General features: G+C 36.6%; 1 protein-coding gene across 1 annotated transcript; it reads left to right on the top strand.

Moving 5' to 3' along the window:
- Positions 1 to 302: 302 nt before the first annotated feature.
- SPATA9 (spermatogenesis associated 9) lies at positions 303 to 22,844 on the top strand. Its single transcript, XM_045566367.1, has 5 exons — positions 303 to 534; positions 716 to 804; positions 5,786 to 6,013; positions 17,019 to 17,114; positions 22,526 to 22,844. The coding sequence occupies exons 1-5, from the start codon at positions 474 to 476 to the stop codon at positions 22,811 to 22,813; spliced, it is 762 nt and encodes a 253-aa protein (XP_045422323.1). The 5' UTR covers positions 303 to 473; the 3' UTR covers positions 22,814 to 22,844.
- Positions 22,845 to 24,647: the final 1,803 nt, after the last annotated feature.

Genomic DNA, 24,647 nt, shown 5'->3' with positions numbered 1-24,647 from the left:
AATCTGTTCAGAAGTCTTTCTGAATTAACTGCTGGTGTTTCTTTTTCTATTTGGCGTCGTTATGTGAAGCATTTCTTTTACGGCACATGGCAATTCTTTTCAAAGGAACCTTTGTTCTCAGATGATCCATTATTTGAAGTGTCATTGTATTAATAGAATTCCGGACAAAATTCAACTTGTATTGCAGAACTCTTTGGTGTGGTTCATTTTTCAGTCTCCTTACTCTTTCCCTTATGCCTCCAAATACATTCTTCCTCCTCTTACTGCCAGAGTGATTTCAGAAGATTCTGTAGCAAGTTCTCAGAGGCCTATTGTGCAGTAATCAAGCATTCCGGCAGTGAGCTGCAGGTTCTGTCCTTGCTAGGTCTGCTGAGTGGAAGGCTACCCTCATCCCTCACTAAGGGCAGAGTAGGACAAGCATTGCCCAGGCCAGCAGGCTTGCTAAGCACTAGGAACCCAAGCAGGAACTCAGCATGCCAATCAAACCTGTTGGGTGGATATGTGGACAGGTGTTGAAGAACTTTTCTGGAAGAAGTATACACCATCTTGTTGTAAAGGGGCTATGGGTGTGGGAACGACTGGTAATAAAATCGCCTAGCATTCCCTAGCTTTCCCAGGAACCTAGGAGGTTGACCCAGTGTTTTATGTTCTTTTGAATCATTTAGGGGATCTTTTAAAAGTTGTATTTTTTTCCCCTAACCTCTTTTTTTCTTAGTTGAGGGGATCCAGAAAGTAATCATGGACCTTGTAGATGAGTTTAAAGATGAATTCCCCACCATCCTGAGATTATCACAGTCTAATCAGGTAATACGATTTCATAACTTTCAAAAGGAACACAAAAAGTCTATTATATTTTTAGTATCATACTAACTATTTAATGCTTGATTTTGAGATCAGTGCTTGAAGCTTAAGAAAACATTAGGTTTGTCTCAGAAAAACAAATTTCAAATCTTACTCATTGGGAGGGATCTATGGAAAGCAGAGAGATTGTGGGCCAAGAAGTGAGGTAGGTAGGTGAATTAAGTTTAAAGACAATCACTGTGTCGTTAGATTGGAAATGGCAGTCTCTCATAGCCACAACTGCAATGTAAAAACCAGAAAAATACCTAAATATACTTTAGCTAAGATCTATGACAATGAAATCAGTGCAAAAACTTAACTGAGATAAATTGTAACAATGGAAAGACAACTACAGTATGAATGTGTGTTTTAAAATGGAAAGAAACTAATGGTATCAATTTAAACAAAGTATACATGTATATTTTTTAAAATTCTGTTCCAAGATTTGAAATAGATAAAATACTGGGAGTGGAGGAGGAGGGAGGTAGATACTTTTCCAGAGACATAGTCAGGAAAAAGTAACATCTTGTTTAGGGGACACCTGTAACCTAACTTACTCTAAGGTACATGTCTCTTAATGGAAAAGTATGGGTCTGTCATTTTCACCACAGTTGGAATAGAATATGCTGTGAAGTTACATGGTACAGTTAACAATCCACTTATCCAGAAATCAGACTTTTGGCAATGTCAAACATGATGTACATAGCCCAAACCTGCAAGTAAATAAAAAAGTACTCTGAGTAGTAGTAATCACAGTCTATATATTTCATTTCAACCATTCATCTAGACAACCAGCCATCAGACATTTACTAAATACCTCACCATTGCTTGGGAGAGGGAATACAGAAATAAACGAGACATGATCCCTTCAGCCAGTGATCCTAATCTAATGAGACAGAATTGTAAACAACTAATTATATTAGAATATGGTAAGTGTTATAAAGGTATATCTAATTTAGAGGAGTAATTGACTCTACATAGTCAGGTAGGATGGTCAGGGAAAGCTTCATGGAGGAAGGATGTTTTTAAATTGGGTCCCAAAGGATGAATAGGAGTTTTCAAGGTAAAGAAAAGGGTAGGGTAAGTGGGTAGGGGCAGAAGAGAATATTCCATTGCCAGTGTGAGTTAGGCCAAAAAGTGTGACACAGCACAGGATATTCCCAGAATGTCAAGTAAATATGAGTAAATAGCATGTAGGATGGAAGGGTTGAGGCAGGAAATAGCAGAAAATTAGGAAATGTAACCAGGAGTTAGAATATGGAGGTCTATGTATGCTATGTAAAAAAGACTGGACTTTTTCCTAATTATAACACAAATATTAGTCACAGAAATGTTTTAAGCATAGAAATGGCATTCTATTTGCACTTTGAAAATACTTCTCTAGTGGTAATGAGGTCTGAACGGAGTCAAAGCTTCTAGTGAGATTCTGTTGCAAATGCCAGCTAAGAATAAGGACACTGATGTTGAGAATAGAAAGAATGAGTGGGAGACAAGAGATATTTAGCGTATTTTGAAACTGACAATGTGGGATGAGAGGGAATATATAGGAGTTGAAGAAGACTCTGAATTTCATGGATGGCTAGAAGAATAGTGATCCTATTAACTAGGACAGAAGACTATATGAGGAAGAGCATCTTTGGAGATAACAATAACGAGCTTAATTGGATCACAGTTTGAGGCATTATTTCACATCCTGCCGAAGCCATGGAGCTGAGTTATAAATTGGATATATAGGTTGGAAGCTCAAAAGAAGTCTGGGCTGAGGATGTATATTTAGGAGTCATCAGTATGGAGTGTATAGTTTTAGTGTATAGTTAAAGCAAATGTATAACTATAGTGTTCAGTGAAACCAAGATGGTAAATATCATTGCTCAAGAAGAGAGAGGGCATAGGATAGAGTCCCCCCAAATGCCACTGTTTAAAGGGGTCAGCAGGGAATCAAAGGGAAGAACAGCATGGCAAGAATGAAATTCTTTGAAAGAGAAGAAGTAGAGAGAAATAGAAGGGAGGGGTTAGCAGCTATCAGACTCCCCAAAGAAGTCAAGCATGGGATACATTTTTGAAAGTTATCTTCCATGTCATAAAAATTAAGCCAATACTTAGCGGGTAAAATTTTAGTTACCCAGAAAATTTACTTCTATGGAACCCCTTATTTACCAGGCTTGCTGTGTACTTAAACTCTTGTTTAGCAAAAGTAATTTTCTATTCTTTGATCTGAATAGAAGGTAATTGTTATACATTCAAATGACCCAAATTACTAAGCCCCTACATTTCTAAAATAAATGAATTGGTAGGCATTCTTGTTTACCATCAAATCACTTAAGAGTTTTAACTGTCTGGACCTCTGAACTTCCTCAGCTATGGTAGGGCTCTGGAACTTGTAGAACGCACTTCCAGAAGATGTAACAGATTCCAGCAGTCTCTTTACTTTTACAGCCCATGACTCCTGTATAGCCACCGTACAAACCGATTTCTTGTATGAGGTGAAGGGGAGCAGAGCTTACTGCAATGAATTCAGATAAGAATACTGATGTGGTCTGTAACATAAGAAAACAGCCCTGGGGGAAGTGGACGTGCCCAGTACCAGTCACCATGGGAAGAGGCAGGGCGTGGTTAGATATTGGACACCAGAACTCAGAAGGCTGGCCTTAGGCTGTCAGGGAAGCGACCGCTCTCTCCCTCTGGCTCTCCTCTCTTGGGTCTAGTCTTGGAGGAGGGGTGATACTGAAGTGTGGATGCATAGTGGTAAGATGGCATCCAGATGGTGGGCAGGTCAGCTAAGTAGGACAGGGAAGGCTTCAAAGTTCCAAGGGCAAACTAGATTTTCTAATTCCCTATCTTGGACTTGGTGTCTAGTTGCCTCCCCTTTTGCACTGGTATACAATCTTTCGAAACACTGGAGAGTTGTCTTGGCTATGCTCTGGAGCATGAAGGAAAGAGATGGGCAGGTGTCCATGCTTACTCTAAGATGTCAAATGGTTAAGGTTGGGGCAGTAGTGACAAAATTATTGAGAAAACCTCAAAGTGAACCCTAGGAAACTAGAGACAGGCATGGAAAGCTCTGTTTTACAAGTTGTGATTCTCTCCTCATTGCCAACATTAGAGAAACTGAGGTTTTATTTAATCAAATAAACTTCAACTTTCCTCTCAACTCCTTCACCTCTTTCTACTCTCTGAATAGCCTCATTATCACTAGAGCCATATGCATGGTTTATGGTGAAATCATATATTCTGGTCCCCAAAGAAAAAACTCTTGAGTTCCTGTTTCCAACTTACCGAAGTCATTTACTTGCAAGAACTTTACCCCACTCAGAGAGGAACATAAGGATTATTAGTTACCTTTTTTCTTACTTTCAAAACACGTTGTTCTTTTCCCCCCTTTGAAGAATGTGTTGCAGAGATTGGCAAGAAATCTGAGTAGTTAGGAGATGTTATAATGTATTTGAAGTTATTTGCTCTTCAAAAATAAATTATTCAGAAAACATTAGTAATACTCAGTTGTTTACTAGATTGTTTCTAAAAGGCCAGATTGTAAGTGCTGCAACTTTTTTTTTTTTTAATTTCCATGATGATCCACAATTCCCAAACATACTGGAAGGAATGGTTTTAAGAATACCTAGAGGGCTTTATTAATTGGGTTGTATTATAAGTCTCTAAATTTTGTGGTTTTTATTTAAATCTTTTCCCTGAGGCCATATATTTATTTAGGAAAAGGCCAACTTGCTGGTCTGGAGCAAAAACACTTGATAGAGTGATTGTGAAATTTTTATGGAGGAATATACCCAGAATATAACCAGAATAATTGTTACTAGATAGTTCTTCATGGCTAAAGGTATGGAAGGAAATTCTCTTTCTGGGGCTGGGGAAGTTAATTTTTGAATCTTGGCTTGAGATGTTGGCTTCTGAGGTCCTGTCCTTTCCACCCCTTCTGTCCCAAGCAGCCCAGACTCCAATACCCTTAGAATCTGCATCCTTAGTAAAGAGTAATTTTTAGAGGTTTACACTTGCAAAGGACTTCCATATGAGGAATTTAACAAAGAAATGTGTACTAAAATTGGGGAACCAAATTTTTTTAATTCAGATTATCCTTTCTGGAATAAGAGAAATCTGTTATGATAAAGTCATTTCCCCACAGTTCACTTTCTGGTAGAGCAAAGAAACAATTACATGGCGTGTGTCTTGGCAATGCCACACATTTTTTTCTATCAGAATGCTGACAGAATTTCTAAAGTTTTGAGAAGTGAAAGTTTCTTAAGCTTGTTGATTAGTATACAGGGTATTTGTTTTATTTTTCTTTCAATGATATGCATACATTATATATATTGTCTGTATGATGTATTGCCTCATTTAAAAAATTTAAACTGGTAGAAAAGAGATATTAAAGCAATTTTATCAAGCTCAGGATATTTATTATTACGTAAGATAATTTATCTTCAATCCTTCATTAGTAGCCAGTTTTAACAAATATTTTGCGAATTTTTGGGTAAATTTATATTATCTTTGTACAGAAGAATAAGATTCTAGATCCAAGAATTTCCCATATGTGAAGAAAAAATTCAAAATGTTCCATCAAAAAAATTTAAACTGGGAAAATATTTGTAATAGTTTGAATAAGTATTATTGTTTAAAGAACTTAAACATTGAATCCTTGTTTACTTTTGAAAGAGCTCTTTAAAACTTCAATGCAAAAAAAAGATCTAAATCCAGAGAGAAAAATGAAAAAATTATTTGTCTAGTTACTTCAATTCTGGATATTTATTCTAAGGAAAAAATATATATTCACATAAAGATTTAAGTACATAGGAGGGGACTCAATGGGCTATACGGGGGTATATAATTATTGGGACAACACCACCCAAAATGTACTCAGTCTCTGCCAGAAGCAGATTTTAATAATGCATTGGAGAATCACACATCAGTTACTTTTCTAAGGCTTATTTTTCAGAAAAGAGGACCTGTACAGAAACCATCCAAAGTCAGGATGGCTATTGCTTTAGCCAAGATTAACCGGGGGACGTTAATTCGAGGATTAAGCAGCATATCCAGATCCTCCAAATCAGTGGCCAAACTTCTGCAGCCTCAGCTCACATGCAGACTTTTAGAGTTAAGGGACATATCTCGTCGTCTGCTGAGAGAAGTTAATGCTCCCAGGCAACCCCTGTATAACATGCAGGTAAGTGAATGTTGCATTTACACAGATGTGGACCCTTTTTAAAGAAACGATTTTAAATTTGCAACATTGAAAAATGAAAATGTAGTGCATTTGGTCATCCTACATGTCCTACATCTATCCTACAGATATATTTGGATAAGAGAAGAGAATGATTTGGCCTCTTAAAAAAAATAGAGTACACTCTCTGGTTTAAATAAATCTGAAAGGGGAAGTAATGGGGACTTTTTTCTGCGTCATTATTTGGTTGAACTATATGAAACTGTCAATTTCAAACGGTTCGACTTAAATACAAGCATGCTCATTACCACATATGTCGAACCCAAAAGAAATCCTACAACAAGCCTTAAAAATGGTTGTGTTTTGTTCCTTTTTTCTCATAACTTTATTATGTTTCCAAGATCATCTTTGTTTGACATAATATATTGAGTGTATTTAAGTATAAACTTATTTTGATAAACTCATCAATATCCAAGTACATTTCAAATTACATTTTCTACATTGTTTTATTGAGGCTCTGTTATATTTTGTTAAGCAGCAGCTCTTAAAACCTTTTCAGAACTGATTTCTTGTTTTCTAAACTTTATGGCACAGAACTCTGAGTTTTTCAATCTGGGCATTGTACAAAGCATCCGAAATTTTCACTACAGAAAAAATTCAGATCTTGTTTGCAAATCTGGCATCTAAACCCCAGAGTGAATCGATTTGAACTCTTTTGTTAAAGAGGGAGAAAACCAGGCTCAAACCGGGTTAAGCCAAAAAGGGAGATTTGTGTAAATAATCCAGAGTTAAGATTCCAGACATAGCTGGATACAGGTACTGAAATGATGCCTTCCAGATCCCATTTCTCTCCTTCTCTGCATTTCTTAGTTCTGCTTTCTCTATGTTGACTCCATTCTTAGACTGGCTTTTCCTTCATGGTCGCAAGATAATTTGCAGCATTCCTAGGGTTACATTCTTCCAGGTTCAATTTCAATCAGAAAAGAGAGAGAATCCTTGACCACACATTCCGGGCAAAGTCCTCATGTTCACTTTAAAGCATGGCTCAGTGCTTACCTCCAAACCAAGGACATGAGACGCACTGATTGTCCTAGGCCTTGATTACCTACTTCATCCCTAGAGCTGGGGTTGGACCCCTCTCCAGACTGCATGACCTGAGAGGGCTGTGTAATGGTGAATGCTCAAACAAAAATCTGGACTGTTCCAAGAAGAGGATAAAAGGGATGCTGGGTGGCCAAAATCAACAAAATACCTGCTATGTAGGAATCTCTCTTTAATCAATGATTTTGACATTTCCAGAAACCATCAGATATTTCAACTATGAATTGCCTAAGAACAGCATTTATAAAAGGCTCCCTTATAATACCTGATGTCTGAGAAAGTAAAAAATAGTTTGTGTTTGCTAGCCACTGGATTCTCTAAAAACTATAGGCTTTATTCCTGTACCTTTAGATCATCAAAAAGAAACATAGCTGAACCATACTATCTTAAATTCCCACTGAAATATCTTTCTGAGTCTACCGTTTTGCCTTGCTGTTTCTTTCCTTGCATTGTCAAACCTATGGTTTTTATGGAAGATTGATAGAAGAAATGTCCTTTAAAGAATATTTCTTTATTTAGTATGAAATCATATTGAAAGATGCTGTCCATTATGTTATTCAGAATCTTCCTTTTTGCTTCTCTGCTAAGTCAGAACTGTGAAGGACCTGAGATTTTACACTACTCACAAGCTAACAAATTAGCCTTCCATAGTTATACACACACCCACACGCACACGCGAACACATGCACACTCACACACAAAGACACAAGAGCCTTGGATCAGAGACACCATTTGTTTATCATTCACAGCAAATCATCAGCTGGAGCAATATCTTGTGTTGGTTCCCGATGCTTAAATTCCACAGGGCAGTGTGCTGTGGGCCAGATGTTACCTGTGCATGTTGTATGTTGCATCACAGGAGAGAGGAACCCTGAAATTAGGAGACTCTGAGCTTTTTATAGGGACACTGGCACATCTCCCCAGCCTTCTTTCCAGAGAGAGAGAGAGAATTCATTACCCTGGAATGTAAGTAAATGTCTCAGGGGGAAAGAAGTGCCCTGTGGCCTGTCTGGGGGGGACACATCTCTAGATCTCCCCAGATAGATGCACTTTCTCGACTTTCCAAGCCTGTTTGCTATTCAACAAGTCTTTTTTTTTTTTTCCCTCAAAAGGCCCAGTCTTTACAGGAATGAGAGAAATCCATGCAGAATTGCCTCCTAACACTCACAAAATTCATTGGCAGGAAAAAAAAATCTCTTTTCCAGTTGAACTTGCATGTTTCCTTTGTCCAGTAATGAGAGCTATTAATAAAAAAAACACAATGTGTTTGCCTTTTTGCCTGAGTGACAATGAGTTTCTGATGTAAATTTAGAGGTCAGTTCTGATAACTTATTCCAGGAACCAGAGGTAAAAGAAACAAGGCTTAGGAGGGACTCAGTGACTTGTCCCAGGGCCGTATGTTAACTGTGACTATCTCCGTTGACATCAGTTCAAAATCAATACCTAAGGAATCTCTTCTCCTTTGTTCTTGTTCTGATTGTCTTAGGATCTAGCTTTATTTTTGCAAATTCTTTTCAATGAAATATTTCAAAATATACAGAAAATAATGTACCAGAAGTCCCATCCAAATTTAAACTGGTGGCAATATTTTGCTATATTGCCTTCAGATCTCTCGTTTTATAAAAAGAAATACAATTAACCATACTCTAATTCTTTTTCCTTTCTGCTCTACCAGAGGTAATCATTATCCTGAAGTTGATGTGAACATTTCCATGCATACTTTGATATATTCGTTACATTTATATATATATCTATTAACAACATATAGTATTGTTTTATGTATACTTAAAATTTATGTAAATGATATTATACTGTACTTAACCTTCTGAAAATTCCTTTTTAACTCAACATTATTGATATATGTAGCCATGGTTTATTATTTTAACTTCTTTGTGGTATTCCATTGTAAGAAAAAAGAATCCACAAGTTATCTGTTACTGGACAGATGAACCATTTCATTTCCAATTTTTTTCTATTACAAATAAGGCTTCAGTGAACTTTCTTGCAAATGACTCCTTGCCCATATGTATGAGACATTTTCCAGTTATAGATCTAGAAGAGGAATTTCTGGGTCAGCAGGGATAGCTTCAACTTTATCAGCTGTTGTCAAATTGTTCTTCAAGAAGAGTACACTTTCTTGGGAATCATTGTGATTCCTGAATCTGAGGATAACTTTGTCAGTTTTGGAAAATTCTTAGCTATTATTTCTTCAAATAATCCTCCCTCATTTTCTCTAAACTTTTCTTCTGGAATGCCTATAAAACATACTTTGGGTCTTCTTATTTTATTCTGCATGTCTTTTTATCTTCCTCATTTTTTCCTTCTCTTTATCTCTTTTTGATGCATTCTGAGTAATTTCCTCTGAACTATCTGTGTGCCTAATATGCTTTTATTATTCAGTGTATTTTAAGTTTAAAACATTATATTTATCATTTCTGGAACTTCTATTTGGTGTTTCCCCCAAATTTCCTGCTTTTTTCTTTTAAGGCCCAATCACCACCTCCTATCCATCCAAGTCTCATCTCCAGCCTCTGTATTAAAACTCAACCACCCAACCAGTATTTTAGGGTCCAATAACCTCCTCAGAGTTCCTGGCACATAAACTCACACTCTTGGCTGCTTCCCTGGCATGGGTTGGGGGAATCGCTTTCTATTTTGTAAACTCAGTCTTGTATTACATCTTTTGGATTTCATTTTATATAGAACTCTAGGTGTTTTTGAGTGAGGGGTTCCACATTGGCTCAGTCTGCCACGTTGCTGGAACCAGATGTCTTTGGCTTTAACTTCTTAGCATCTTGTTTTACAAGTTTTAATATTAAATATAAGATGGTTAAATTTATTTTTGGAAGTAAGTAAAGTATAATTCTACTTTTTCATTTATTCAACGAACATTTATTGTGAACCTGATATGCAAAATCCCTAGTTTAGATTTTAAGGATTCGAAGTGTCTCACCCTTGCCCTGTGGACTGTGGGGCTGATAGGTACATAAGCAAACAATGGCAGTAGGGCAGAGGACGTGCACGATCAAAGGGCACAAAGTGCACTAGGGAAGCATCAGGAAGGGTCATATAATTCCAAAGAGTGGTCAGTGTAGGCTTTCTAGAAGATAGGGTGCTGTGTCTGAGCCTTTAAGGAGGAGGTGTTAGCCAGGCAAGAAGTAGGAGAATCATTCCAGGAAGAGAACTGTACATATTAAGACACTGAGGTGAGAGGACAGTTTGACTTATCTGGGGAACATAAGTAGTTCCCTAGGGCTGGAGTGAGTGAGACAAATGAGGACAGTCCCAGGTCAGAGGTTCCAGGGTCCCTGAGAGCTGAGGGTGAGGGAGAAGCTTTAGTTGAGTAATATACAATAGCCAGGGTAGAGAATCAGAATTGCCACTGGGGGGAAACTAAGTTGTGACAAGAAAACAATATATCTCAAGCTGGAAAGGCTCAGTGAGGACAGATATAGAACTATGAATGTGAAGACAATGGCCTGGAGAATCAAGGTACAACAGAGGAATGTGTGAGATGTACCAGAGGTCAACAGAGTGTATCCATGGGACCAGAGTGTGCTGAGAGGAAAGTGTCGCAGCATGGAGAAGCCACATCAGACAGAGTTCAGCTTACCCAGAGTGGATTCCAGCATGAATGCCTTCAAGAATTGCCAGGCTGCCTGTGTCAAGGTGGAGCTTTGTGTTGTGGGCATATAAAAAATACAAAAGCTGGAATTGCTATGCAGGGGGGATATGCTCTGTGGATGCATGAAGCATATTACTTTATAAAAACTTAGCTATAGGAAAGTAAGTGGCCAGGTTAACTTGTGAGAAGGTGTATTTCCAATATGTCCTTCATATGCTCTGTCCAGTCACTGATGTAAAAGTGATGAATGATGAAAAGATGCATTTGTACCTGGAGTACCTTAAATGGTTCTACCAAACTCTCTTGTATTATTTTCTCTCATGTTATGTGGCTGAAAATACCAGTGAGGCAATAACTTTCCTCGGGAACACAGAAATAGAGGAGCATTTTCATTAAGACACTGACAATAACTAGCGTTTCAGCCCTTCAACGTGGGAGTTCTGAGATGCAGCGTGCAGTAATGGTGTCCTCAAAGTAATCAATCAGAGATTGGAGGCTGGCTCAGGAGCTCCCTCTACGATCTACCTGGCTTTTCTGGTGGGAGTTCAGCTCTAGAGCATGTCCGACACGTCTTAGCATATTGGAAGATGTTGTGCCAAATACAAGAAAGACCCAACCGACACAAGTGACCTGAAGAGATTCTGACAGCCTGTGTGACATGAGCACACAGAGTTGGGGTCAAGCCTCTCCTGCTGGCCATGTTGTTAGAAAAGACTTCCTTTGCAGCTGGCTCTACGGATGCTGAGTCAAGTAGCTCCTCAAACCCCTCCAGGTTTTGCAGGGCTGAGACTGCAGTGATGTTATGCAATCATGGCTAGTTCTATAAGAGGCGTCAGGACTGGCAAACTTTTAGTAGAGAATGTCCTGGTGGTTTTCAACATCCCCGACAGCAACAGTCACGGAATGGTGCATCTGCTCAGCCTTGTGGGCTGCCTGGCTGCGTGAAGCCTGCAGCTGCTCTAGGCTGCAGTGACCTAGATAATCAGCTCAAATGCTGACTTCAGCCAAGACACGTCAGCTCCCAGACATGGTTGTTGACTTTGGCAGGCCAGTGCAGGCCCACAGGACCTGGAGCTCTTCCTGTGAGAGAATCATTCCTATCATGGCACTAGAGATGACTGTTTCTAGAGTACTGTGTACAGGCACTGTGGAGTGGTATAGGGTAATATATGGACAAAAGTGAAGAAAATCCTCAGTCTCTGAAACGCCTGGGCTGTAGGTGGATCCCAGTGAACTTGTGCTCTCTTTTCAGGATGAAGGTCAGGAATTTATCTAAGTTCCTCATCCCCAACCCTTTAAGGTAGATTTCAGTTTAGAGTTAAAACTATAAACCTCACAAATATCCAGAACTTCTGTAGGTCTTTGATGGACCTGCCATGAGGTCCGCTATAATCCAGATCTGGGAAAAGAGGACATTTCCTAGAAAGTAGAACCCCTGGGCCCTTGAATTGTTAATATATACTACTTCTCCAAGTTGGCCAAGAGCTCGGGACATTTGAGCCTCTATGAGACAGACCATCGGCTTGTTCAGGCCAGGCGAGGTGGCTCACGCCTGTAATCCTAGCACTCTGGGAGGCTGAGGCAGGAGGATCGCTCTAGGTCAGGAGTTCGAGACCAGCCTGAGCAAGAATGAGACCCCGTCTTTACTAAAAAATAGAAAGACATTAGCTGGACAACTAAAAATATATAGAAAAAATTAGCCGGGCATGGTGGCGCATGCCTGTACTCCCAGCTACTTGGGAGGCTGAGGCAGAAGGATTGCTTAAGCCCAGGAGTTTGAGGTTGCTGTGAGCTAGGCCGATGCCACGGCACTCACTGTAGCCCAGGCAACAGAGTGAGACTCTGTCTCTAAATAAATAAATAAATAAATACAACTAAAAAAAAAAAAAAAAAAAGCTTGTTCACAAACAGTGTTCCACAGGATGTTAACACTGGGGTAAACAAAGTCCAATAGCTTTCTTTACTGTGCACTGCTGGGAGTCCTTGCTATATTCATGAGTGTTGTGAGTGGCTAAGCAAAGACATGGTCCTGTAGCTTTTCCAAACTTACAGAAAATACTTTTTTTTTTTTGGAGTTATCTACAAAGAGCAGTCAGTGTTTCTTGCAACATTTGTTCATGAATCCCTGAGCTTACCCTGTGACTCCACTGGTATCCCTCATCAAGGTGGTTTTAGACAACATAAACTATGCGGGGCCTGGTAATTCTCCAACCTTTAGGTCACGTATAAGTGGATCTTTATTTTCTAAAATGCCTGTAGTTGGCTATTTTTGTGACTTATCTCATTAGTGAAAATAAGAAGAACACAGACAATTCTTTTATGAGATGAGGCAGTGAAAATCATGTGGAAGAAGTTTAAAGGTTGAAATGTTTTTACCGTTCAAATATGCATATGTTTTACATGTTAATGTGACTAAATTACAAAAAGAAATATATGGATATAACATTGATGACAACATACTTTTAACCCAAATATGGAAATAAAATGAAAGTAATATAACAGGGTTAAGATAAAAATTTTGAAATAGGCCAAGAAAGTCTGAAGATTCCCATTTACCAAATTTCTGTTTATTTATCTCAATCTTTACCATATACTATTCCTGCTCAAAGCAAGCCAAAAATGAAAGAGCATGGTTTATAATATGAAAAATATGTACTGCAAGTGAGTCATAAAATTGAAAAATGGCTACTTGCCAGTAGCCACATAAATTTTGGAGGAAATATATTTTTTACAGGGATGATTTGTTACAGGAATAAAAAGTATTTATTAAAAGCACTAACATAGTAAAAAAGTGACCCTTAGGCAATATAAAAATTAATTATTCAGAAGCATAACATATATCAAATACATAATTTATTTTGAAAGTAATCAGTTTTAATTACTTTTAGGTTAAGGAAAAAATCTGAGAAAGATGTAGTGAAATAGAAACAGAGTGATTTCTTATGCAGCCACATCTTTTATTATTATTGTATACGGCCTACTAGTTATTGAATATGGACCTCCCACTATGTCTTTATGTATTCAGAAGCTCATGAAGCTTTTCATGCTGCTAGGAGGTACTTTATTAGAGGGTATGTGTTTTTTTTCTCCTTAGAGAGTCTGCTCTCATATGTCTGTCTCCTTGCAGCCTAACAGTAGGATTCAAAGGCATGCTACCATTTTGCTTCTTCTAGTTCCTGAAAACTCTTCCTATAAGCCAGGAACTGTGGGAAATTTTGCAGGTTGACTTATGGAGAGGGTGGGCTTAGCCACTAAACTAGATAGTATTCTTGGTTTCAGCATTCCAGAAATCACTTAAGAGGGAAGAAAGTAAATTGTGGTGGGCAATTTCATTCTTTATTTGGTAGTGGCAGCAATAAGCAAAAACTGAGCATACTATAGCAGGATGCAGAACACCCATATTTTCATAATTTATTTATTTACTTTTTTAGAGATAGGGTCTCACTATGTTGCCCAGGTTCATCTTGAACACCTGGCCTCAAGCGATCCTCCCACCTCAGTTGGGATTACAGGCATGAGCCAATGTGTCCAGCTTATATTTTATAATAATTTCATTATAAAAATATCATATGTGCTTTCAACTTAACTTAGAAAATACAGAAAGCAAGAAAGAATTTAATCTCTCTGAACCCATGTTCTTATTTCATAGGTTTTTTAGAGGATAAAATGAGACAATGCAAGGAAAGCCATTAGAATAGAACCTGGCATGTAATAAATGTTCTATAAATATTAACTAAACAAAGCTACATTTCTAAAACATAACAGCAGCTAAAATTTTGGTGCATTTCTGTCTAAACTTTTTCCATGAAATGTTAATTGTATTCATTTTAATAATAAAAACATTAGACACAGAATTTTAAAATTTTTAAATTGAAGTATGCTGCACAGCACACAAATCATTGAGTGTATAGCTCAATGAATTTTCATAGATTGAACACATCTTGGTAAGCAGCACCCAAGAAATCTCCTCATGCTGCCTTCTAGTTGCCAACCCCACCCTTGCAGGATAACCGTTTTCTTGACTTCCAACAGCACGGATTAGTTTGACCCAGATTTGTATATTATATAAATGGAATCAATCATACTCATTATGCTTACAGTTTTGAACCTTGCTCTTTCTCATATAGCATGAGGCACTAACAATGCCTCCCATGTCCCTTAATGCAACCTGTGTACAGACATTTTGCTAAGCACTTTACAAACATTTTCTTTCTTATCTGCACAGAAAACCTGTGAGATAAATATTGCTGTTATTCGCAATGTAGAGATGAGGGAACTGAAGCTTAGAGAGAAGAATTAATTTGTTCAAGGTTTCATTACTCATAAACCCTGGAGCAGGGAGATGAACCTACATCTCTTTGCTCCAGAGTTCATCCTTGTAATACGGTTCTTACCACACTGCGTAAGCAGCGTTTGCCGTGGCAGCACAGCTGTGTTGGCCGTACAGTTTAATGATCAGGTTAAGCGCTTCTGTCCTGGTTTAAATCTGACTTTGCTGCTTACTAGTTATGTTACCATGGGCAAGTTACCTACTTCTCCTTTTTCTGTTCTCCATTTGTGGAATACTAATACAAACTTCAGAGGATTGTTTTAAGAAATGTTTATAAATGAGAATGTTTATAAAGCATATACAAAAGGACCTGGTACAGAGTGTCATATAAGTGTTCGTTCAATAAAATATTATCACACATTCTTCAGAAGCCCCTTTTAAAAGGCTGCATACTATTCACAATAGACAAAATACGGAATCAACCTATGTGTCCAACAGTGGGTGAATGGATAAAGAAAATGTGGTATATATACACAATTGAATAGTATTCAGTCATAAAAAAGAATGAAATCCTGCCATTTGTGACAAGGATGAACCTGGAGAATACCACATTAAATGAAATAAGCCACACACAGAAAGATAATTACCACATGACCTCACTCATACATGAAATATTAAAAAAAAAAATGTTGATAGAAGAGAGTAGAACAGCAGTTACCAGAGACTGGATAAGGAAGAGGGAGGGGTGGGTGGGGAGAGGTTGGCCAAGAGGTACAAAGTTACAATTAGATAGGAGGACAAAATCCTGTGGTTCTATTGCATAGTAGGGTGACTGTGGCTAGCAGTAAAACTTTGTATATTACAAAACAGCTCTAAGAGAGGCTTTTAAACGTTCTCACCACAAGGAAATAATAAATTCATGAGGTGATACATACACCAACTACTCTGATTGTATCATTATACAACATAGATATGTATCCAAACACCAAATTGTATCCCATAAATATGTACAATTATAATGTGTCAATTAAAAATAAAGTTTTCAAAAATAAAAACAAAAGGCTACATAATATACCATTGAGTGGATATAGCATAATTTTCCTAACCATTCTGGTATCATTGCTTGAGTTTTTTCAATGTTATAAATAACTTTGCAGTGAACAGTATGTAATGAAAATTGTGTGCATTTTTTTTTTACTGTGCATTTACATGATTTTATTAGTTACAGCTTGTACCTTTTGGAAGTTTATCGAAGCCATTGAGTGGCTTGGCTCTTCAGAGAAGCGTGGCTAACTGCCACTTCACAGCTGAATGGGAAGGGAATGTTTTTTCTAATGTGCTCATTTCATATCCTGCTCAAGGCAGCAGAGGTAGCCTATAAGACAGTCTAATTCCCTTAAACTGAATATGTTATTCTGATATGTTTGAGGCAGGGACACCTATTGCCAGAAACTAGAAACATAGGAGAGGCAAATTCATACTTCTCTACATTTCAAAATAGCATGCTGGATATGAGCACAGAGCATTTCCTAAAGCTTAATGGTCGATCATCTAAGGTTAATGCTGGCCTTGAGCAGTCTCATGATTAACATTTCCAGGCAGGGCATTAATCTCTAGGAAATGCTTAGTATTTTGATTGCTGTTTGCTTAATTGAGGTTATGAATAATTTAGTAAAGAATGATTACAGGAATTTGAACAAAGAAATGACTGTTTTTCTAATATGCACAGCAGCACCTCCTAGTGCGCACAGTTGGTAATTATGAAAAGTTAAAGCAATTTTGATTGCAGAAATGCAAGGTTTAAATTTATAGATTTTGATTAGCAAAAGAAAGTATCTTCTTGTTAAAAAGAGAAAACTAAACTAATATATTTTCACAATGTGTAAAAAGCCCAGATAGCTCTAGAGTAGAAAAAAATATTTAAATTCTCATTTTACAAATAACATTATAAATATGACATTGAAACACTGAAAATTCTTGTTTTAATAAGAAAATCTTTTCTGTTTTTGCAGGTCAGAAAGGGTTCTTTGTTTGAAATCATTTCCTTTCCAGCAAAGACTGCTTTAACTAGCATAATATATGCTTCATATGCAGCACTAATTTATTTGGTAAGTTAAGAAAATTATTAGAATCTAGACCTAAACCTACTTATGTTATATAATGCTAAAGGTAATAATAATGTACAATAGTGTATTGTTACAATTAGATAGGAGGACTAGATCTTGTGGTTCTATTGCACAGTAGGGTGACTGGCTAGCAGTAAAACTTTGTATATTACAAAACAGCTCTAAGAGAGGCTTTTAAATGTTATCACCACAAGGAAATGATAAATTCATGAGGTGATAGATACACCAACTACTCTGATTGTATCATTATACAACATAGATATGTACCCAAATACCAAATTGTGTCCCATAAATATGTACAATTATAATGTGTCAATTAAAAATAAAAAGTACAATTAAATGTGTCAATTAAAAATAAAAATACTGTACAATAATGTATTGTACAGTATTACCTTTAATGATACCATTCACAAACTAAGTTGCCATTCTCTTGTTACACAAAATAATTTTATATTGAAAATTTTCTTATGAGCCAAGTTAATTCACCAAAACCCAATTTGCTTAAATAACTAAAACTATTTTTTATAAAGTTTATTACTGTTTGAAGATTTTTGGTCAAAAATTTTAGTTTTGCTTTTATTTAGCGACAGTTGTTTTGTTTTAGCCTTTGTGCTATGATTGGATAACGTTCAATATTCCATCATTTTGGGTCTCTGACTTTGGGGGACACAAGTGTATTTTGGATTACAAATTCTGTGCCTGATAAAAATATGAAAGATTTTATAATTATAAGGGCTTTATTTTCTGTTCATAAATTCATACTTTAAAAAACTATAAAATACAGAGAAGAAAGTGCACAGCTTGATGAATTATCACAAAATCTATTAATCTATGTACCACCCAGTCAAGAAACAAAACATCACCATGATTCCAGAAGCCTCTTTGGTGCCCCTCACAATTGCTACCCTCTTCTATAAAGGAATCCACTATTTTGACTTGTAATAGTATAGACAGTTTGACTGAACTGTACATAAATGAGATAATTTAATAGATGTTCTTTTGTGTTTATCTTCTTTTGCTTAATATTGTCACTGTGAGATTCAGTCCTTGCCTGTAGCAGTAGTCTGTTCATTTTCATACCTGTGTAGTATTCCATTGATTGACTACATCTAAATTTATTTATCAATTAACATTTGGATTATTTCTAGTTTGGGCTATTATGAATAAGGTTGCTGTAAATATTCCTCTACATATCTTTTGGTAAAATCACTAGGTCATAGAGTATGCATGTGTTCATCTCTAGTAGATATTGACATTTGGATATCCTCTTTGTGAATTTTTGCTAAGGTCTCTTCCCATTTTTCTATTGAGAGATGTCTTTTTTAAAATTATTGGTTTGTACTTTTAAAATATTTTCTAGGAACAAATCCTCTTTTGATTATATATGGTAAAATTTCTTCTTTTATTCTGTGACTTGCCTTTTCACTCTCTTAGCAGTGTCTTTTAAAGCAGAAGCTCTTAGCCAGGCATGGTGGCCAAATAATTGATCTCATGGAGACAGAGAGTAGAATGATGGTTACCAGAGGCAGGGAAGGGTACTGGGGAGGGGGGATAAAGTGGGGATGGTTAATGGGTGCAAAATATAGTTATACAATTCATAGAATGAACAATATTTGATAGCACAACAAAGTGACTATAAAAAAATTAGGGTATACTTTAAGATAACTGAAAGAGTAGAATCAAAATGTTCTTAACACAAAGAAATGATAAATGCCTGACGTGATGGATACCCCAGTTTCCCTGATTTGATTAATTCACATTGTATGCCTGTATCAAAACATCACATGTACTCTATAAAGATATACAACTATCATGTACCCATAATAATTAAAAATAAATAAATAAAAATTTTAAAAAGCAGATGATCTTAATTATAATGTCCAAATTATTAACCTTTTCCTTTATGTTAAGTGTCTTTTGTGTCTTACAGGATCCTGACCTACACCCAAGGTCATGCAAATGTTCTCCTCAGTTATAATCTAGGAGCTTTATTAATTTACCATTAACTTTTAGATTTATAATCCCTCTGGCATTGGGATGAGGTAAGGAGGAAATTTCCCCCCCATGATTATCCAATTGATTCAACCCAATTATTTGAGAAAAAAGCCCTTTTCCTATAGTCCTAGAACACTATTTTTGTCACAAATCAAGTGTCCTTTAAATATAGGTCTGTTTAGAGATTCTCTGTTCTATTCAGTTGATCTATTTTTGCACCAATTCAGCACTGTATTAATTACAAGAGCTTTCTAATATGTTCTGACAATAGATAGAATAAGTCCTTCTTCCAATCCATGAACATGATATATCCCTCTATTTATTTTGGACTTCTTTAATTTCTCTTAATCATTTTTATGAGTCTTTTTGCAAGAGTTCTTGCACATATTTGTTAATATTTTCCATTATATTAAAATTCACAATAATAAAGATTAAATTTTTCCCTACCATCTATAGATTCAATGCAGTACCAATTAAAATCCAAGCAAGTGTATGTGCCTGTGTAAGTTGACTAGAGAATTCTAAAATATATAGGAAAAAGCAAAGGGTCAAGAATAAACATGACATCCTTGAAAAAAGAAATAAAGTAGAACTTACTTTTAAATGTATTAATTCAAATTTTTTTTTTAAAAAACCTGAATTTATGAAATATTTTGCAAGCACTTTAAATCTTTGAGGAGTTCTCAGTATCTTAAATGTGAATCTTATACTAAATTGACATTCAACCAAGCTAGGATGCAAATACACTGCAAAAAATGTGTAGGATGAAATGGTTGTGGGGAAATAAAAACTAGACTAAAACCAAAATTAAACTTTAATTTCTCAAAGGCTGTTGAAATCATCTCAGACAAATTTTCATGCTATGAACTTTATAAGTAGGTAAAGAAATTATTTTTTGGTGACCTAATAATTGACCATTTATGCATCGAATGCCTGGGAGAGGTCAGGGTTGGAATTATGGTTTTGAAAACTAATAATATATATATTGGAGGTTAATGCCCTATGTGTGGAACTATGCCAAGTGAAAAGAGTGGTAAGTTGACAGAAATGTCAGGAACAGCAACATTTAAGGTGAGCTAAAAAGAATCCATTAAGGAGACAAAGATGGAAGTTAGAAAAGTAGGAAGACAATCAGGAAAAATAGTGTCAACGAAATAGAAAGTTGGGAAGTGTCAGATACGAGCAGAAAAAGTCAAATAAAATGAAGACTTTCTAAAGTGTCCATTAGATCTGGTAGTAAAGATGCTGAGGTTAACCATCTTGAGAGTTATTTCAGTGGAATGATGGGATAAGGAAGACAGAAATAAGCAGGGTTTAGAGTGAATAGGATATGATAAAATGGAAACATAGACTCTAGTTTGACCAAGAAAAGAGAGAGTATGTAGCAGTCAATAGGAAAATGGGTTCCCAAGGATTTTTAATTTTAAAATTTTAGGATGGAAGATACTCAAGGCATGTTATAGACTGCAGGAGACAAGCTAGTCAAGAGTGAAGGGGTTGAAGAGACAGAGAATAATTGATAGAGAAGATGGTAGGGTATAAGTTAAGCAAAGATAGAGGGTTACTGACCTTGATCCAGGCCCTTCATTTTTCGAGACTGGGACAAAGGCGATTACAATGGGCAGAGATATATTTTGTAGGTGAGGGCAGAGGGAAGAGGACAGGACTTTCCAACCTTTTTTTAAAACATGGCATTCATAGAAAATGATCATATTTGGGATAAATGGATGAGGCTATGTGCAGCTGGAAGTGATGGGTTTGAAGGTTTCTAGCTGTGGATTTGGGGACAGTCAGGTGCAAGTAACAAAAGATACCTGACAGTATCTTGATCAATAAAGAAATTCAAATACCTTAATTAGAAGTTGGGAGTTAGGCAGTTCCCAGGGTTGTACGGTAGATCTACAATGCCTTCAAGAACCCAGGTGGTATGGTGTGAATGTGTTTCCCCCAAATTCATATGTTGAAACCTAACCCCAAGGTGTGGTATTAGCCGGTAGTGCCTTTGGGAGGTGCTTAGGTAACGAGAGCAAGACCTCAGGAACGGGATTAGTGCCCTTATAAAAAAGGCTCTAGAGACATGCTTTGTCCCTTCCATCATATGAGAACACAGCTAAAAGGTGCCATCTATGAGACAAAAAATCAGCCCTTACCAGACACTGAATCTGCCAGTACCTTCATCTTGGATTTCCCAATCTCCAAAACTGTGAGAAAGAAATTTCTGTTGTTTATAAGCTACTCAGAGTATGGCATTTTGTTATAGCAGCCCTAACAACCTAAGACACCAGGGTCTTTCCATCTTTCTTCTAAAAACTTGTTTTTAGTTCTTAGGTTTACTGCCTCATGCTAAGGTATCATATCCATATCAATGTCCAAAGCAGGAAGGAGGAGATAGGTAGAGGCAAAAGAGAGAGTCTTTCTCTTTATATAGGTGGAAAACGTTTTCCAAAATTCCTTCCTGATCTCCTTCTTAGCAGATATATTTTATTTCGTTGGCCACGGGGTCACATGGCCACATACCAACTTCGGGGAGAGCATCTGCATCCCTCCCTTCTGTGAGAGGCAGGCAAGGAAGAAGGAGGCAGGTGGGCAAGAGGAAATTGAGGCTGTTCAAGCCCAAGGCCTTCAGTCCTTTGGCTGTTACCTGTTCAGGAAAACCTAAGTGTTCATAGTCCATTACATGAACTTGAGACATTTCTTTTGTGAAATAAACTAGTTTGTCTTCTCGTATTTCATTAATTTTCTATTCTCATTGCTTGCCTTGAATACTTGACACCATCATCTTCATCATTAGCAAACTTAGAGTAAGTTTAATGAATATGATTCTTAGTGACCAAATTTTTGAAGTTATTTTTCTCTCTGTTTTATTTTGATACTCTTTTCCTTAAAGTACTGAATGGCATTTTTGGAGGGGAAGTGTATCATATGTTTGCTTAGAAATCATTGATCTACTAGCTTACTAAATTCTTACCAAAATGTTTATGTCCTTCCCACTGCACACGAAGGTATAAAGTCTAGGGGAAAGAAAATTAAAACAAAAAATCTTCTTTGAAATATTAACATGTTTGGGGATAAATTCCATCTCTCAGAAAATGTTTCATTTCATTAAATCAGGAGAATAAAGATGTAAAACATGTAATGAATTGGGAAAAAAGATGTAAAACCCATCTTTATTGAAGTATACTAGGTTTTAAATTGCTCTCTAGATTGTGGTGTAATATATTTAGAACAAGGAATCAATCTGCCAACACTTATCATGTGTCAGGGGGCCCTCAAAGGAAGTGCTTTTTTATTAGAATATGTAGATTGATGACTTTATGTTAAACATTTTATTGTCCTTTTGATCTGTAGTAGTAGCTTAAAAAGAAACTTTACTTTTCAAAAAACTGTTTATTATATAGGCAGTCTGTGTCAATGCTGTGCTGGAGAAAGTAAAGAACATTTTCCAAGAAGAAGAATCCATACGGCAAAACAGAGAGGAGAATGAAAATTTTAGAAAAGCTTTTTCTGAGCCTGTGCTTTCGGAGCCTATGTTTCCTGACAGTGAAATCGAAGCAAAACCTTACAGGTCATTGCCAGAGAAGCCAGACAACATTTCAGATCACCCCAAGCTTCCTTCTAATAGGCAGAGTAATAAGATCCAGGTTTTATATTCTGTGTTTGACCAATCAACTGAAACGAATGAATGAGCAAATCTGAACACAAATATTGCTGAACAGAGCTTAAGAGTTATCTAATGGCACACTGCATCTGACTAAGCTAGGAGACTAGTTTACATGCACTGAATTGCTCTGCTTTAAAAAAAAAAAAAGCGAAGGGAATTACTACTAAAATGTCATTCTCTAATACTTACATGGTAGAGAAAATAAAATGAATCTTGATGTAGAATTTATGTTTTGGCTATAATTCACCCTTTGGTGGATTAGACTTTACACTTGTGGTTTATAACATGGGAATATTTATAATATGTTTATGTTTTTATTAAAGACTTATTTTTCATATCTATTTATCTGGGAGGAAAAAACCTATCAAAATGCTACATGTTTTTCAGAGATAATAAATGAATATTTATTTTTCATCTGTAGACTGCAGAGTTTGAATCTGCCTATTAATACTTCTTTTATAACTCACTTGCAAAGTTATGAAGGACTTGCAATTCATAGCTGCCATACCTTTATAAAACTAAATATTATTTATAAATCTGATGAAAACATTTCTGTATATGAGGGCAGGACATGATGTGATATGAGAAATCAAGTCCATACTACTCACTATTGCCACTGGCTCCTGAGAGAAAATGCTTCTGTAATTAGCCCTGCAAACCAATGCCAGAGTTTTTGCCTGCAGGAGGTACTGTGATTTCTTCTATATGCTTTAAATTCTGGACATATGTTAAGACCTGACTGGTCATTGAAGGATTAGCACCTGATATGATAGGCTGGGATGGACCTATCCCAGAGACAGTACATTTTTTGTACCTGGTGAGTAGCTGCTGCCATAAACAGTATTTATAAAAAGCCCATGTCTGGTTCTTTAGTAGTCTGAGAAATGAGTAGCAAGGGTTCCTCATAACCATATTCCAGCAGAAAAGGAAATGTAATAATACGTAGCAAAGGGTTCTGTAAGCAGAGCGTTTTCCATGCACACCTTATTCACTTACTATTTTTACAATAACAAAGGGAAAGGATCCAGGTAGGCCCCTTAGAATGTTAAGTATTAGGTTTGGACTCTTAATTTAATCCTATGCCACTAAGATTACTGTCCTTTGAGACTAGGTTCCAATCTTGTCAACCACTCTTCTCACTCTGAATTCATAATCTACTCATCCTAGTTCTTTCTGGTCCCACTTACTCTTACAGTCTATGTGCTGCTGAGTTTTGCATGATCGGTGTTATTCCTAAGGTGTTATTCAAAATACTTAACAACTGGTACAGTGTGGGTACCAGGCAATCAGAACACTGCTGGCCATAAATAACGAGCATGGTAAAACCAGGGTAAACCAACTGAACATCAACCTTGCTTGTGAACTTTGAGGAACAAAACCTTAGATCTCTTCTCTCTGTAACATTTACAGGAAACAGTTGTGCACACATGCACAAAGTACTCTGAAAATTAAAAAAAAAAAATTCCTTTATTTGAAAATTCCCTATAAGGGATTCAATTCAAAGCACACTGGCTCACTAAATAGGGGACTTTCCATCTCTCATGGTCGGGCAGCAGCTATGTGTGGCTTCCTTACTTCAAGATTTACCTTGACTGGAGAGAAACTGAACCAAGTTTCATTCGGTTTCCTTATCTAGCACAATAGTAAGTTTCTTATTTTTAAGTTCAGCATGTAAATTGACCTCAGTTTTGGAGGCATTTTTAAAGTAGAAAATGTCTGCTATATATTTGGACAAATTGTACAGTTAAGATTTGATCATTTCAATGTATTTAAATTTTACCTAAAAAATATAACAATCAAATAGGAGAAGTAGGAAATCCACAGAAGTATAAATGAAACAAGAATGTTGACAATTGTTG

Source organism: Lemur catta, chromosome 12 (genome assembly GCF_020740605.2).
Source record: "Lemur catta isolate mLemCat1 chromosome 12, mLemCat1.pri, whole genome shotgun sequence".
NCBI lineage: Eukaryota > Metazoa > Chordata > Mammalia > Primates > Lemuridae > Lemur > Lemur catta.
The sequence above is the reverse complement of the archived record's forward strand: the minus strand, read 5'-3'. Positions and strand labels throughout refer to the sequence as shown.

Coding starts and splice junctions, on each gene's coding strand:
- SPATA9 (XM_045566367.1), top strand. CDS start 474: ATGCCAATCAAACCTGTTGGGTGGATATGTGGACAGGTGTTGAAGAAC. Junction 6,014..17,018: donor AACCCCTGTATAACATGCAG/GTAAGTGAATGT, acceptor CTGTTTTTGCAG/GTCAGAAAGGGTTCTTTGTT. Junction 17,115..22,525: donor ATGCAGCACTAATTTATTTG/GTAAGTTAAGAA, acceptor TTTATTATATAG/GCAGTCTGTGTCAATGCTGT.